The sequence below is a fragment of the Ruditapes philippinarum genome, unplaced genomic scaffold (assembly GCF_026571515.1).
Source record: "Ruditapes philippinarum isolate M1 unplaced genomic scaffold, ASM2657151v2 ctg6699_1_1_1_1, whole genome shotgun sequence".
NCBI classification, from domain to species: domain Eukaryota; kingdom Metazoa; phylum Mollusca; class Bivalvia; order Venerida; family Veneridae; genus Ruditapes; species Ruditapes philippinarum.
In genome coordinates, this window is record NW_026858504.1 from 29,497 (window position 1) to 45,307 (window position 15,811).

At 33.1% G+C, this 15,811-nt stretch overlaps 1 protein-coding gene across 1 annotated transcript in view; it reads left to right on the top strand.

Annotated features, from left to right (window-relative positions):
• The first annotated feature begins 7,588 nt into the window (after positions 1-7,588).
• LOC132753409 (A disintegrin and metalloproteinase with thrombospondin motifs gon-1-like) overlaps positions 7,589-15,811 on the top strand; it is a 30,370-nt gene continuing 22,147 nt past the window's right edge. The window contains exons 1-6 of the mRNA XM_060743873.1: positions 7,589-7,715; positions 8,829-8,989; positions 9,852-9,935; positions 10,362-10,471; positions 11,565-11,711; positions 12,088-12,210. Of these exons, the coding sequence (XP_060599856.1) occupies positions 8,927-8,989; positions 9,852-9,935; positions 10,362-10,471; positions 11,565-11,711; positions 12,088-12,210 (527 nt within the window). The 5' untranslated portion in view covers positions 7,589-7,715; positions 8,829-8,926. The remainder of the gene's footprint in view (positions 7,716-8,828; positions 8,990-9,851; positions 9,936-10,361; positions 10,472-11,564; positions 11,712-12,087; positions 12,211-15,811) is intronic.

Consider the following 15,811-nt stretch of genomic DNA (forward strand, 5'->3'; position numbering starts at 1 on the left):
ATATTTTGCCTGAGTATCCCTTTAAATAAAATCTTATTTAGGAGGAGCTTCAAAAGACTAAATACAGAATAAAAATGTTTTTTAAACTTCTTACATGCAAATCATGCAAGGCTCTTTGAACCCTTACGCCATTTGCAATGTTATCAAGAGAGATCAATCTTACCGACTCTGTTTGTAGTGCAAAAGTGACCTTCCTTTGGAACCCTTACTCCATTAGCAATGTTCTCAAGAGAGGTCATTCTAACTGACTTTTTTTAAAACGCAACAGTAACCTCCCTTATGATTCCTTACGTCATTTGCAAAGTTTTCAGGGGAGTTTATTCTAATAGACACTTTTTTTGGTGCAACAGTAACCTCCCTTGAACCCTTACGCCATTTGCCACCTTTTCAGGGGAGTTCATTCAAGTCGACTCTTTTTAGCGCAACAGTAACTTCACTTCTGAACCCTTACAACATTTGCAATGATGTCAGGGGAAGTCACTTTTATCTACACCTTTTTTAGCGCAACAGTTAACTCCCTTTGAACCCTTACTCCGTTTGCAATGTTTTCTAGGGAGGGCACTCTAATCAATCTTTTTGATGGCAATAGTTACCTCCCTATTGAACCCTTACGCCATTTGCAATGCTTTCAGGGGAGGTCATTTTCATCAACTCTTTTTTTGAACCCATACGGCATAATATTTTGTATGTGCCGTAAAATGCTACGTTTTCCGATTAACGGTGAAAATTTAACATTGAATACTTAACTAGTTAACTTCAAAATTTCACATTTAAAAATTTCTGTGCATATATTTCTAAGGATCGTATTTATAATGCGTCAGTTTATCCGTCTGTCTGTTCATTTTAATGTTAATGTAACCTTTCTTTCGGACTTGCAAACGTTTCGCACGCTTTAGCTTCAACTTACTATCTTAAAGATGTATTTCCATTGAAAACATTCAAACATGTATAAATAGATTTTATCTTTATGACGTTACAAGAACAAGATGTATTATATTGCAAACTGATATTTTAATTCAAAAGAGTGATAATTAGAAAGGCATTTTATATCAATCTGACGTCATAGAATAAATAGTCGTCAATAGTTCAATATTGTTTATTTGTATCTTCAAACGTCCTTTAATCTTCCATGTCTTCAAAAATGAACGCGACTGAACTCTCTAAAGAAAGCTTGTGTTTCATAATGTTTAAATAACAAACTGATCGTGCGTATCATCCTTGAAAAAAGAGCAATGATGAATGTGATCTATAAAGTAAAAAGAGCCGCGCCACGATAAAACCAACATAGTTGGTTTGCGACCGGCATGGAGCATCCGCGCAGTCTGATCAGAACCCAGGCTGTTCGTTATCAGTTTTTGTAGTTTTAAAAGGGTTTGTAACCGAACAACCTAGATCCTGATCATGATCAGACTGCGCGGATGCACAGGCTGGTCTGGATCCATGCTGGTCGCAAACGCATTACGTTGGTTTTGTCATGACGCGGCTCAATTTGCCTTTGTTGTTTTCACATTCTTGATGTCATATCTGAATAGTTTTAGTTATAATTAAAAGTGTGCTTAATTAATAAACGCACACGATGAATAATTGAAAACGGAGAACAAAATGTTTGCATTAACTGCTATTCTTTCAGGATTAAAGGTGATTCGCACCATTTTTCCGTATATTTTATCAACATTTTCCTCTCAAATAAGACATTTAAGAAACACACGAAAATGTTATAAAGATTGGGTACAGTCCTTTTAACCCTTATCCGGCTTAACTTCTTAAAGGCACTTGTCCAGCTTCTGTTCTTAGATTTAAAGTGTATCAAAACAAATCGGTTAAAAGAGACTGCACAGGTTAGCATGCTGGCCTGGATCATCTCTGGTGACAAATCACTGTTGGTTTTGAGACATTCAGGCCTGTTCTCTGTTGACATTATCGAATAAAGGCATCAAGAAACTGCTTACTGGCTAATGCAACGGTTTCCTATTCAGTAAAAAAGTACACTTTTCCGTAAGATGTAAACAATTTAGGACATATTTATCTGGTGCATCCCCCCTGCATGTGCTTACGCTAATAACATTTAAAAGTGCCCCCAATCGCTAGACGACTGCTCAATAAAGTTAAATTTGAGATAAAACTTTCAAAAGGCCTTCCTCAATAAATTTGATCTTAATGCAAAAATACCATTACTGGGTCGATGCCTCCCTTCCGACCTTTGATAAATTGCTCCATAAAGCATCAGTGATAACGTTATGAATAGCTCGCTTTTATAACCCTTATCATCCAGCTTTTTAAATATCGTCTTTTTATCAAAAAAAAAAGGAAATAATCTGCGTTTCCTTAACGGAATTATAAAGTCTTGCGTTCAACTCAAATATCTTTATTATAGCTTGCGAATTTGCATGCGCAATACTTTCTTTGTTAAAATGTCGTGTTTAACATATTTTACGCTATCGCTACATTTTGTGTGTTTGATAATAACTGTTCATGTGAGTATATTTTTCATACATCATTTATGTAGTTTTTCGTTTTTCTTGGCTATGACATCTTTCGAAATTTCGTCCTGGTAAACCATGTCTAAAACGTGTTATCAGGAATTCGACAAAGTTGCGCTAATTTTCGATATGGTATCATTTACCAATCATTAGTGCAACATAACGAACTGTAACTATAAATAATATTTGTATCACAAGATATCAGAGTAACTATTAATGATGTACAGGATGTGGGATTTGGGGGTTTGGGGAGTGGTCGTCATTTGGTTTTTGAGGCACCGCCAGGCAAGATATTTGTGGCTTTCCAACCACCGCAAGATATCAATGAAGAGTGATTATAAGGTACCGCCTGGAAATACATAAGCAAAATTAAAATGTAGCATGATCATGAGACAGCGCCATATAAGACAATTCGTGACTAAGAGGCATCGAAAGGTTTTTAGCAGAGTAATAATGAAAAACTGGCCAGTGTAATCGTTTGGGGATTTCCAAAAAATAAAAAAATGGCGTTGATATTTCTTCTAAAAAAAAAGTTTTTTTGGATAAAACGAGGGTTGGAGCACCAACTAAATCCGGGATTCCCCGGTATAAAAGCAAAGGGGCTTATAAAAAATGCTAAAAACTTGCCTTTTTAACCAACGGGAATGAAATTTAATAGGGCTAATTTCTTTTTCAAACCGAATTTTGTATGATAAGAAGAAAAAAGCAAAAAATGGCAAAAAAAATTTTTTTATTATGACTGATTTCTGCAACGTTATAGGGATGCCCCAACCCCGTAGGTTAAAACCAAAGTTTTTGGTTTTGTTTTCCCGACAAAATTATTCAAAAAAGAAAAAATCCGGGTGTTTTTACTTTTAAATTAAAGTTTTTAAAGCCCTTGACCAGTTTTACAACAAACTGAATTGCGCACTGCCCTTTTTTTGGGTTTACCGCCCCCAAAAAAACCCCTTTTTTAAAAAAGTTTTAAGTGTATATTATACTTTGTTAAATTCATGGGCTTCTAAATATAATGTTATAGACACTTAAGTGTGTCTATTTCTTTCTTTACATAGCTATGATTGTTATCAAGCGCAATAGTGATTTTTTTTCTTCCCTTTTTTATTTTAGTGTAAGCGTGTATCGCTTAGTCAAGAAAATCTACAATCAACGTCTCCTTTTCCTTACATTACTGACACCGACAAAGGTAAATATCTATATATATACTTTTTTTCCTGTCATGTAGAATTTTATGTTTGAAATAAGATTGAACAATAATTTGATATTGTACTAAATTTAGCGCGCCTCAACACTATGTTTTGTATAACGCAAATGACGTCATGTCAAATATATGCATGTGCATAGGCGTGCAATTCAATTCTTTACGGAGTCGCATAAGCGGCACGGGTATGTGATAAATATTGTTCTTGTGCTAGTATTTTTTCGAAATCTACGAAAGAAGTAAGAGAAAAACATCAGTAATGAAAAGTACACACGTAAGATGTCCTCTTCTTGCTGCAGTCGATTTCTGCCCCGATAAAGAATCAAATTTAAAAAATGGATACTTAAGAAAAAATAAATCAAGGATTTAATTATTATATCATAAGAAATGCATTAGTATTTCTCATCGATGATATATCGATGGCATGTTTTATGTCAAATATTATTTGAAATTAATTCTGGCACGGAATGTAATCCCGAACAGGGTCGAATATGTGACTAATTTTGCACACATTTTCTTTGACCTGAGAAAAGTAATACTTGTTCATCATTAATTCTGAACAAAACCATTCATCATTTTTAGAAACAACTTTAGAATCAGTACTGGTTTCATAGGTCTAAACTCGTAACATTGGTACAGCTGGCTAAAAAATAAATAGCTATAGTTTTTTAATTCGACAATTATTTTCTATTACGAATGCTTTAAATTCATAGAAATTAACTTTCGTTTGAGGCACATTACCTTAGGGATGCTGATTGAGGCAACCTGTTTGAAGCATATTTATTGTGGGATACTAATTAAAGCATACTAATTGAGGCATACTGCTTGATATATACTGATTGAGGCTTTCTGCGTGATGCATACTGATTGAGGCTTTCTGCGTGATGCATACTGATTGAAACATTCTTTTTGATGCATACTGATTGAAACATTCTTTTTGATGCATACTGATTGAAACATTCTTTTTGATGCATACTGATTGAAACATTCTTTTTGATGCATACTGATTGAAACATTCTTTTTGATGCATACTGATTGAAACATTTTTTTTGATGCATACTGATTGAAACATTCTTTTTGATGCATACTGATTGAAACATTTTTTTATGCATACTGATTGAAACATTCTTTTTGATGTATACTTATTGAGGCATACTAATTGAGGCATTTTGATTGCGGCATACTCATTGATGCATACTTATTGAGGAACACTGCTTTTGAATACCCGCTTTAAAGAATATTATTTAAATTTTTAGTGCTGGGTGGGTAGCTTTCTGTTTAAAATTCTAAAAACACAAATTTTCGTCATTTCCCCTAAACGTCCCGCAAAAAGGGGTCCTAAACCCGTAAAAGTTAAACAAAGGAAAACGTTTTTGATAAAATTACGTCCAAACAAAAATTTTAATTTACACCAAGGTAATTTGGATTAAATCAAAACAATTGGGCAGTTTCGTTAAGGGCGCTTTGCAGCCAACTTTTTTTGCATTTTTCATTCATTAAACATGCATAAAATCGGTGGAAAAAATGGGAAATTAAAACCTTTTTAAAATTTTATTTCCCTTGGTTTTAAAAGGAAAAATTTTTTGATTTTATCATTCAAGGGGCCCTTTTCCGGTATTTTTAAACCCGGAATACGGGGATTTTTTGTTGGGGGATCCAAACTTTTATTTAGTCTCACTCGGTAATTTCTGTTTTGTGTATGAATATAGACACAAATCTTTATTCGTGAGTGAAAATGAATAATGAATGAGACAGCTTCATTGGAAAAACATAAACGTTTTCTTTGTCAAAAAATTTCAGTATAGTTAATAAGGGCGGGAAATTGTCCCCATTTGTTCAACTCTATCGTACAGTTTGTCCGTAAAAGTAGAACTATTTAGTTATTTTATATAGTATATGTACATTGTGCTTTGTCATTGAGAACTAATTTGTTGTGCAATACTGCCTTTATGCGTAGACCTACGCTGTAAATGGTCTTTTACGACTTATTTTACGCGTATGACTCATTTGTTGCACAACAATGATTTTGTGCGTAGGTCTACATTGTAATTTGTCTCGTACAACTAATTTGTCGCGTATAACTAATTTGTTGCAAGCACTCATTTTTTGAAGCACAACATTGTAATGTGTCTTGTAACTAATTTGACGCGTCTACAGACTATTTTGTTGCACAACACTGATTTTGTTCGTAGTTCTACATTGTAATATGTTTTTGGAAATTCTTTAAATAAATTTTAAAGGGGTGGGGCCCAATTTTTTGCACAAAATGATTTTGTGGTAGTTTAGTTTTTTTAAATTGTAATTTTTGTCTTTTATAACTAAATTTGACGCGTTGAACTAATTTTAAATGGTAGATTTAAATTTTCTTTAATAAAAATTTGACCATTTGAAAAATTTTTATTGCCTTTGTTTTACAGACCCGGGGGCTTTTAACTTCACGGTTTAAATTTATCTTTCAACCAAAGTCTGCGTAGAAAATTTTTATTGGGGGAAAAAGTCTTTAAATTTTTTCTAAAAAACCTGTTAAATTTCCGGGTTTTTTTTTACATGTAAAGGTTGTCTTGTACATAGATATTTATCTAATGGAAAGAAAGACATATACCCATGTACGAGAGAGAGCGTAGACTGTTATTACACGGGTCATAGTGATACTCATCAGGACTCTTGGGTGGCCGCAAATGTTTGCTACGGTCTTGTAAGTTCTTTATATTTTTTCACATCAATTGTTACTTTGATCATTTCACTTTTCGGAATGAAAACAGAGGAAAATAGTCAGTCTTTATTGCAAGTTTAGGGGGAAACATGAAACTAAGTTTATTGCAAAGAGCTATTTACTCATGTCGATCTCACTTTGTTTCGCTTTTTATGTGTCGGTAGAAATGATAGTAGAATACTATATTGTTTTTGTTACATGGAACTAATTTGTCGCAGGGAACTTATTTGTTGATGTGTAGATTAGAACCGATTTACTCGGGAAGAACTACTTTGTCGCGTAGAGCTAGTCAAATAACATACAATAACCCCGTTTTTTTTTTTTATTTAGAAAAAACACTTAAAACCCTTTATAAGGGTTTTGGGGCTTGAAAATTTTATTTTTTTTTGTTTCCAGAATATTTTTCCCCCAATTTTTGGTTTTTTTGACAAGTTGCAATTTTTAAAAAAAAAATAAAATTTAAAAAGGTTCCTTTTTCAAACCAAATTCTTCAATTATTTCTAACGTTTTTAAATAATTAAATTTTTAAAGGATTTCCTTTTTGTTAAAAAATTTTCTTCAAATTCCTCTTTTCTTTTTCCAGTTTAACCCCAAAAATTTTTAACATTCACAATTTTTCTTCCGTTTTAAAACGGTTTTCAAATTTTTTTATTAATTCAACAAAAAGTATTGTAATTCCCGAAAAAATCAAGGGTGAAATAATAAATTTTATGAGATTTTAGTTTATTGGGGATCCCTAGGGCCCCTAAAGGTCGAAAATTAAAGAATGTTTTGATAAAAATGGGGGCCCTTTATTTCATTTCTTTTAAAAAAAGGGGCCCCGGGCCCCGATTTTTTAAATGATTAAAAAATCTGTTACCAAAGTTTCAAATTTTTTTAAATCCGTTTACACCTTTTTATTAACAGTAAAAAAATAAATCCCGGCCCAATTTGGGAAAAATTTAAAATTTACAAAAAACTAGGGTAATAAAAAAAAAAATCTACCCCTTATTTCCTTATTGTTAAGGGAAAATTATATCTTTCAATTTTAAATTTGTCATTTTAAATATCTTTTATTAAACATCCCCTTAAAAAATTTTAAAAGTTGGGGGGAGGTAAAGGATGAAAATTAAAAATATATACAAGGGAAAATTTTTTATGCTCTTCCTTGAAAGTTTTTTTTAATATTTTTTTCAGAACGGGGTTTATAAAACTTTGAAAATCGAGTCTGCTCATTGCGCCTGCGCAAAACAAGCGAATCTATGGAGGGAAATGAGGGCCATGTGCATTTAGTATATCGTTTTCCAAGGAGATAAACAGATTTGTCCAATAAATGATTTGTCTGGTATGTTAATCGTATTTATAGATTGTACGGATTTAAAGGACCAAGTCAGCCGCATTAAAAAGAAAAGAAAAGAAAGAAAACAACAACAACAAAAAAAAAAAAAACCCATAGGAAAACGCTGAGCTAAAATGTAGACAACTAAAAATTTTTAATTTTTTCCTAATGTTATTTTGCATAATTTACATAATTTTAATACGGACATACAGTATTTAAGTTTTTCGTGATACTGTACCATAACAACATAATGATCATGTTTATGTAATATATATTTAAACAACGGCTAAAGTAGCTTATCAAGGTTACCATTACAAAGCCAAGCCAGTCTGATTATTTTTGACGTCAGGCCAATTTCGCTACTGTTGGCTGCTTGATTTGTCACTAGGCCAATACCTCTTCAATTGGCTGCTGGATTTGCCATCCGGCCCATACCTTTACAATTGACTGCTGGATTTGCCATCCGGCCCATACCTTTACAATTGACTGCTGGATTTGCCATCCGGCCCATACCTTTACAATTGACTGCTGGATTTGCCACCATGCCCATACCTTTACAATTGACTGCTGGATTTCCCATCATGCCCATACCTTTACAATTGACTGCTGGATTTCCCATCCGGCCCATACCTTTACAATTAACTGCTGGATTTGCCATCCGGCCCATACCTTTACAATTGACTGCTGGATTTGCCATCCGGCCCATACCTTTACAATTGACTGCTGCATTTGCCATCATGCCCATATCTCTACCGTTGACTGCTTGATTTGTCACTAGACCAGTACCTTTACGATTGACTGCTGGATTTGCCATCAGGCCAGTATCTCTACTGTTGGCTGCTGGATTTGTCACCTGGCCAAAACCTTTACATTTGGCTGATTAATTTGCCATCAGGCCAATATCTCTACCGAAAACTATGTTGCCCTTGTACATTAAAGCTTTTATCTACATTGCTTCTGTAAAAATATATTAATTTGTTTCTAAATTGGTATTACTTTCAAAAAATCTATCAAATTTTTAAAATATATAACTCATTTTAAGTTCGATTAATTTTCAATGACAGTTGGGCAAATAAAAACATAACTGCAGCGTTATACATGCAATAGTCATTTTTTCAGACTCAGTACCGGATAATGAGCTGCACGTGGTATATGGAAGAAAGAAACGCTCTACTCTCGCGCGCTACATCGAGACACGTGTTGTTGTGGATCCAACAATGTACCTTTATCACAGATCACGTGGAAACGCTATAGCATATACTCTAATGGCCTTCAATATTGTAAGTTATTGTAGGTGTTAAAGGGAGATATACAAATAAATTGTAGGAGTTAAAGGGAGATATACAAATATATTTAAGGACTTAAAGGGAGACATACAAATATATTGTAGGAGTTAAAGGAAGACAAACAAATATATTGTAGGAGTTAAAGGGAAATATACAAATACATGTATATTGTAGGAGTTAAAGGGAGACATACAAATATATTGGAGAAGTTAAAGGAAGACATACAAATATATTGTAGGAGTTAAAGGGAAATATACAAATATATTGTAAGAGTTAAAGGGAAATATACAAATATATTGTAGGAGTTAAAGGAAGACATACAAATATATTGTAGGCGTTAAAGAAAGACATACAAAAATATTGGAGGAGTTAAAGAGAAATATACAAACATATTGTAGGAGTTAAAGGGAAATATACAAATATATTGTAGGAGTTAAAGGAATACATACAAATATATTGTAGGAGTTAAAGGAAGATATACAAATATATTGTAGGAGATATGCCAATATAGTGTAGGTATTCAAGGGAAACATACAAATATATTGTATGAGTTATAGGGAGATATACCAATATAGTGTAGGTATTCAAGGGAAACATACAAATATATGTGTAAAAAGATATACAGATATATTGTAGGTGTTAAAGGGAGCTTTACAAATATATTGTTTGTATTTAAGGGAGATAAACATAATATATTGTAGATATTAAAGGAAGATATACAAATATATTGTATGTGTTAAAGGGAGATATACAAATTTATTGTAGGTATTAAAGGGAGATATACATATATAGTGTAGATATCTAAGGGAGATATACAAATATATTGCAGCTCTAAGCATTACTTGTATATTTTCAGGCTAGCAAGTTGTACACACATCCAAGTATAGGAACAAATATATATCTGACACTCTCAGAGCTTCATGTCATAGAAACATATAACGTAAGTGTTGTATATCAAGATATCATAGTATTTCATTGCTATTCTTATATCATAATGATACCATTCTTTAAAGACATATAAGGCCTCAAAATGAATAAATATTTAGCTCTTAAGAAATGATAAACCTGAGTTTTACAAGGGTTTAAACAAAAAAGGAGCAAAAAGTAAATAAAGTAGTATTTTAACTTCCATACAAAATACTTAATCACTATAAATGTTCTAATTGCCAAAAAGCAACAAAAGAAAGGACAATTAGTTAAGGTACCTGGAACGAGTAAGTTGTTTCATTTTACCAATTTTTTAGAAATACTTGCCAGTCTGCGTCCAGTAAAATTCACTTTCAGATTTTCATATTTTCTATTGATAACGTCATACACTATATATATATACATGCAATCTCTTTCTATTCGTAAAATTATGTTAAAGGAATTTGCTTCGGAGCTGACAGAAAATGCAAACAAAACTTTGAAGACATTCTGCGATTGGCAGTCAGGACTTGCAACTAAACAAGTAGACAGTAGCGTCCTCTTAACAAGGTAGGTGGCGCTTTAAAAATGTTGTGGTATAATTTATAAATGTACATAACAAAGTAAACATCTATCTGTTCATCTATCTGTTCAGGCAAAATAATTGTTTGTTCCGTATAGGGACTGAGCATTGTGTTTGTACATCCAATTTATGTGATATAAATAATGGCGCATACTGTATGTCAAATCATTGCTTAACCAAACTTTAGATTTGAACTCGGATCGCAGGATTCAGAATTCTTAGTGCTATTAAACCATTACACTATGGAACCAGTATGGAATATAGGTCATTTCAATTGTATTTAACCACATCAGACAATCCTAAAAGACAAGGTCTCTGAAAAAAATTGCTTACTGGCAAGATATTACATCACGTCCGGTCTCACAAATTCCTTTTAAGACACATTGCTCTGTTGGCAATTGGTAGAATTGTAGTGAATTAGTATTTTGTATGGAAGTCAAAATACTACTTTGTTAACATTTTGCTACCTTTGCAACACATTACTGCACGTTCATTCTTACTTTCTTCAGTTCTTAAATGCTCTAAAATCCATTGTCAATGCATTATTAACAAAACAGATGTTTGGCATTTCTAAAGAATAAACAAATATTGATTTCTGAGGCTTAATGTGCCTTTAAAGTCTCTTTTAATCATATATAAACCAAGCGTCAGTTTTTATTCGTCAAATGGTAGAAATCGATACATTCTTCATATAAATGATAAAGCTGCTCAACGACATAACTTGGATACCATTTTCATTCTTTAAGTTCTCATTTTTAACATGTTCAAATAATAAATGTAAATAGTTTGTTCAAATCAGCCTCTTTGGTCGCTTGACATTTTGCACTGAAAGTCATATTAGAACCACTTAACAGCAGGACCTCTGATGCCCGGCATGCATGTGAACCGCAGATAACCCCTGGTTTTCCACCCACGTAGCCGTATATCTTGTTTCATTTATCAAAAGTCCCTAGCAGGATACGAAACGGTAAAGTTTCAGAGTCAACAATCTCAACCACTCGTCTACAGCGACCACTCTTAATTTAACCCATCTATGTTCGTTTGAGAGACCACACTACGTATAACCTATCTATGTTTCAGACTTGACCTTGAAGATGAAAATGGTAACAAAGGTATCAATGGATTGGCCCACTTAAACAAAATGTGTGATAAAAATACGAAGTGTGCTATAGTTGAGGATGAGGGGCCCATAATGGGGATCACACTCGCTCACGAAATCGGCCATTTGTAAGTTCAAAACAGGGAAATAAACTAGTAAATGAATTTTACCAAGCACGTTGTCAGATTTGATATAATTCACTGTTTTATTTTTATCTAACTTGTTCTCAACTCATTACGTCATTTTAATGTAACATCAATTCACATCGGGTAATTTTTTTGTTAATTTACTCTAAAGGGCGAACAAAACTGTTGGAAATTTTATAAAGATTTATATATTAAGATTTCTGATGACGCACTTTCTGTTACGGGTGTCGCATATTCTTATTCATGTTAAGATTTGTCATGACGCACTTCCTATTACGGTGTCGCATATTCTTATTCATGTTAAGATTTCTGTATCAAGTTTTGATTACTGATGTCGCATATTCTTATTCTTGGTTAGATTGGGAATGACGCATGACGATTCCAACACTAGTGTAGGAATAATGTCGGCTGGTGGATGGAGTGGGAACGAGGCATTCACTTGGTCCAGTCACAGCGCATCGGAACTTCAACGATCTCTTTCGTATGTATTCGTAGTTGCCAGTGGCGACTACATAAAACTATTTTTCCTTAACACACATGTTTGTTAAGGTGACAACAGACACTTTCCGTGGTACTCACATAAATGTCATTTAAACCAACTTATTTTAGTAATAATTGTTATTTATTTAATATTTGTGCACTAAATGTCGCTGATCATCATAAAAAATAACATATTTGAAAAAAAATGCCGACCCGCATCAAACGAAGTGTCATAAATCGGCTGTTCTCTCTCGGACCCCTACGTTTCACGCTAAATAATTGCATAATACACAAATATCGCACCAGAGAGGGTCACAGGTTGCGGTTACAAACAACATTTAATGACCCAGTGACATCTGACCAATTAAAAAGTTGCTGATTAATATCAGTTTATAACAGAAATTTCTTCAAATCTTAACGTGATTTACTGTCCGTCTGGTATCGGTCGCACATGTCACGTGACATTCGGTAAAATTTGAGGCACTCGGTGGGGGGAAATGGAACGTATTTGCGCACCGCTAGCGGGGTATTTAATTGTTTCACTTTAATTTGAAGGTTCGTCAGCATTATTATTATATTATACCAGTGTCACTCTGTCTGTGTATTCGTGTATGAAATTCCGTCAAAATATAAATTAAAATAACAAAAAAACTGAGCTTCTGACGGTATTTTAAAGGCCATGGTAGATGTACAAATAAGAACGGGATATTATATATTTTTTTCCTCCAAATTGATATAAATGCTTCACATATTTTAATAGAAATTAAAGGTATCATTCGATCATTATGATCTGATCTTCTTGACTTCTATTATCATGAAAATCATCTATGCACGGTATAGATATCCAGTTTCTACTGGGATATACAATAAATTCCATACTTTGTCCCAGGTTTATTAGAAGTGTGTTCGATTTACTGGCGAACAATTTATTCAAAGCATTCACTGATAATATATATTTTAATATCTTTTTTTATTGATTCATAAAGAAATAATCATCCTTAAACAATCTAAAATGGTTAGAAATTTGTCAGGGACACCGTACCACAAGTCATATAGGCATTCGCATAAAAAATGTTGTCTGTTTTTGTTGTTGTTTTACTTGACATTGTTAGAAAACGAGGATGAATGTAAAGCAAACCGTTGAATCCGTACAAAAGTCCATAAACTCAATGTAATATCTATCAGATTAACGGGACAGACAAATTATTTTCACACATTATGGATATTTTAGCAACTATATTTTTAATCAACCCTGTGGTCGTGCGATTTGCCGCTATGCTTAATTATTTATGTTTCATACATTATGTTACGTACATTGGCCGACAATTTCTTATTTTATAAAAAATGACAAATAAAAGGTAGACAATATGCATAAATGATGTACGGTATTTGTACGATACATGAATTACGAGCAGTATGGACCGGTAATTCACGGATATATGGAACTACCGATTTCCCTCATTGATGCCTCAATAGGGGGCGGAGCGTTATCGATAATTGACAGGTTACGCGAATAGTAGATAACAATGGTACAGGTACCGTTTTAAAACGTTTAAAAAAACCAATTTTTGGACTAACTGCTTCCAAATTTAAATTACGAATGTGTTCAGAAAAGGTTGATAATCTACTAAGCAAAAAATCTCATTTTAGGTATTTTCAGTGATAATTGACTCCGTTGTCACCTTAAACGTCTTTTATTTTACTTTTACTGAAAGAATAACGTGTTTTTTTTTATTTATACCGCATTCCAAACAAATCGTCGCCTAACTCTTAAAGTGTCCTATGTCCATTTTTGCAAAATTTGAGATAAATATACCATTCTTTTTATCTTACATTGCTCTATCTTTTAAGCTTTGGGTTCAAGGTTATGATGACCTAGAAACGGAGTTATCGAGTATGAACTTTGCTCTATGTCCACATTTCGCATGATTGTTTTATCCTTATAGTAGGGTATGTACGTTACTTAGGACAATTTTATAGTGAAACCTGAAATAAGCCAATCAAAACACAAACTGATGGTCAGGTGACTTTGGTCGTTTTCGCAATGATAGTGCGCTAAGTCAAAACTTCCGGTAGAGAATTTTCTTGCCAATATTTTTTGTAATGCCATTGATTGTGTTTCCAAGCAAGATAAAGAAATAATATGTGAGTATATTAAACTAAAATCTCTGTACGTGTAACTGCAATTTGCTTTTTTAACGTCGAATGCACTGTAATCTCAGAATTTTAAGAAGTTTTGCAAAACCTAGTAAATGTAATTCGGATAAACAATATTTCGGATACATAAATAAGTAAAATAAAGTTCACCTTTTCATTTTTATCGTGAGCTATGCTAAAATCATTGATATTATAATCTACTTAAATTAAAATATCATTATAGGTTAACCTCGTGGTGTTGCCCGACGGCGTCCTTGTACACATTTTGGGCTATATCGGCATTCAAGATCTGTTGACAAAAGTGAACAAAGTTTGTAGAAAATTTAACGATTTGATAAGCAATTGTCAAGACTTTGGTGTGATTTTGAGATTGATTATCCTATTGTGTCACTGCTCTCTGGACAAAGTTGGATATAATGTTAAATGGAATGAACAAGTCGCTGGACGAGGATCTAATGAACTTGCTAGTGCTGTAACTGTTATTTTAGAAAACGATTTGAAGGCTCATGCTCATGTTAAGAAAATAACGTTGTGGTCTGATAGTTGTGTACCACAAAACCGGAACAGCATGATGACCACTGCTTTATAACTATTTCAACAAAATCATCCTGAAGTGGTTGAAATTGTTCAGAAATTTTGTACTCGTCGACATTCCAGTATTCAGGAAATTGATAACATTCACTCACATCAGAGAAAAAGCTGAAAGTTTCTGAAATTTACTTCTCGAAGCATAATCAAGTCCGTCCGGATAAAACCGTAATCATACAACTAAAAATGACGTTATTTTTGACTATCGAGCGGTTGCTGAGAAATTCACATTAAACTCTGTCCCATTAACAAGAGTTAAAGCATTGAAATATGTGAACGGATTGCCGTTTCAAGTGTTTTTAAAGAGTCATTTGATGTCCAGTACACAGAGGCGACAATTCTAAGGACAACAAGGTTATCTTTTAAAGCAGACCTACTTCCTTTGCCTAAAATTCTAAAATGTGGAAAGGGTTTGTCTGATGACAAGAAAAAAATACAGAAACCATGCTACGATTTATACCGACAGAGGATCGCATGTTCATGAAAAGTCTGTGCAAAATATAAACCTTTATAAGTGCAAGTGCTATAGTATTACGTAAACAGACATCATAGGAATTTGATCATGTCATTATTCTATAACACAATTTATCATATACTCATCTACATCTACAGGTGATTAATATTATGTTTGAGAAATTTACTAAACTCAATGTTATGAAGAGACATTTGAATATATTTTCTTTTTTGATGTGTACTTTGGAATCATGTTATTGATGCATTAATTTATGTTTAAAACTGCAAGCCACATGAATAGCTGATTTACGTTTAATATTAATGACTACTACACGGCAAATTTGATGAAGTACCTTGGCAACAGGTTTTCTTACATTGTTAAAGAAAGTAAATAACATTTTAAT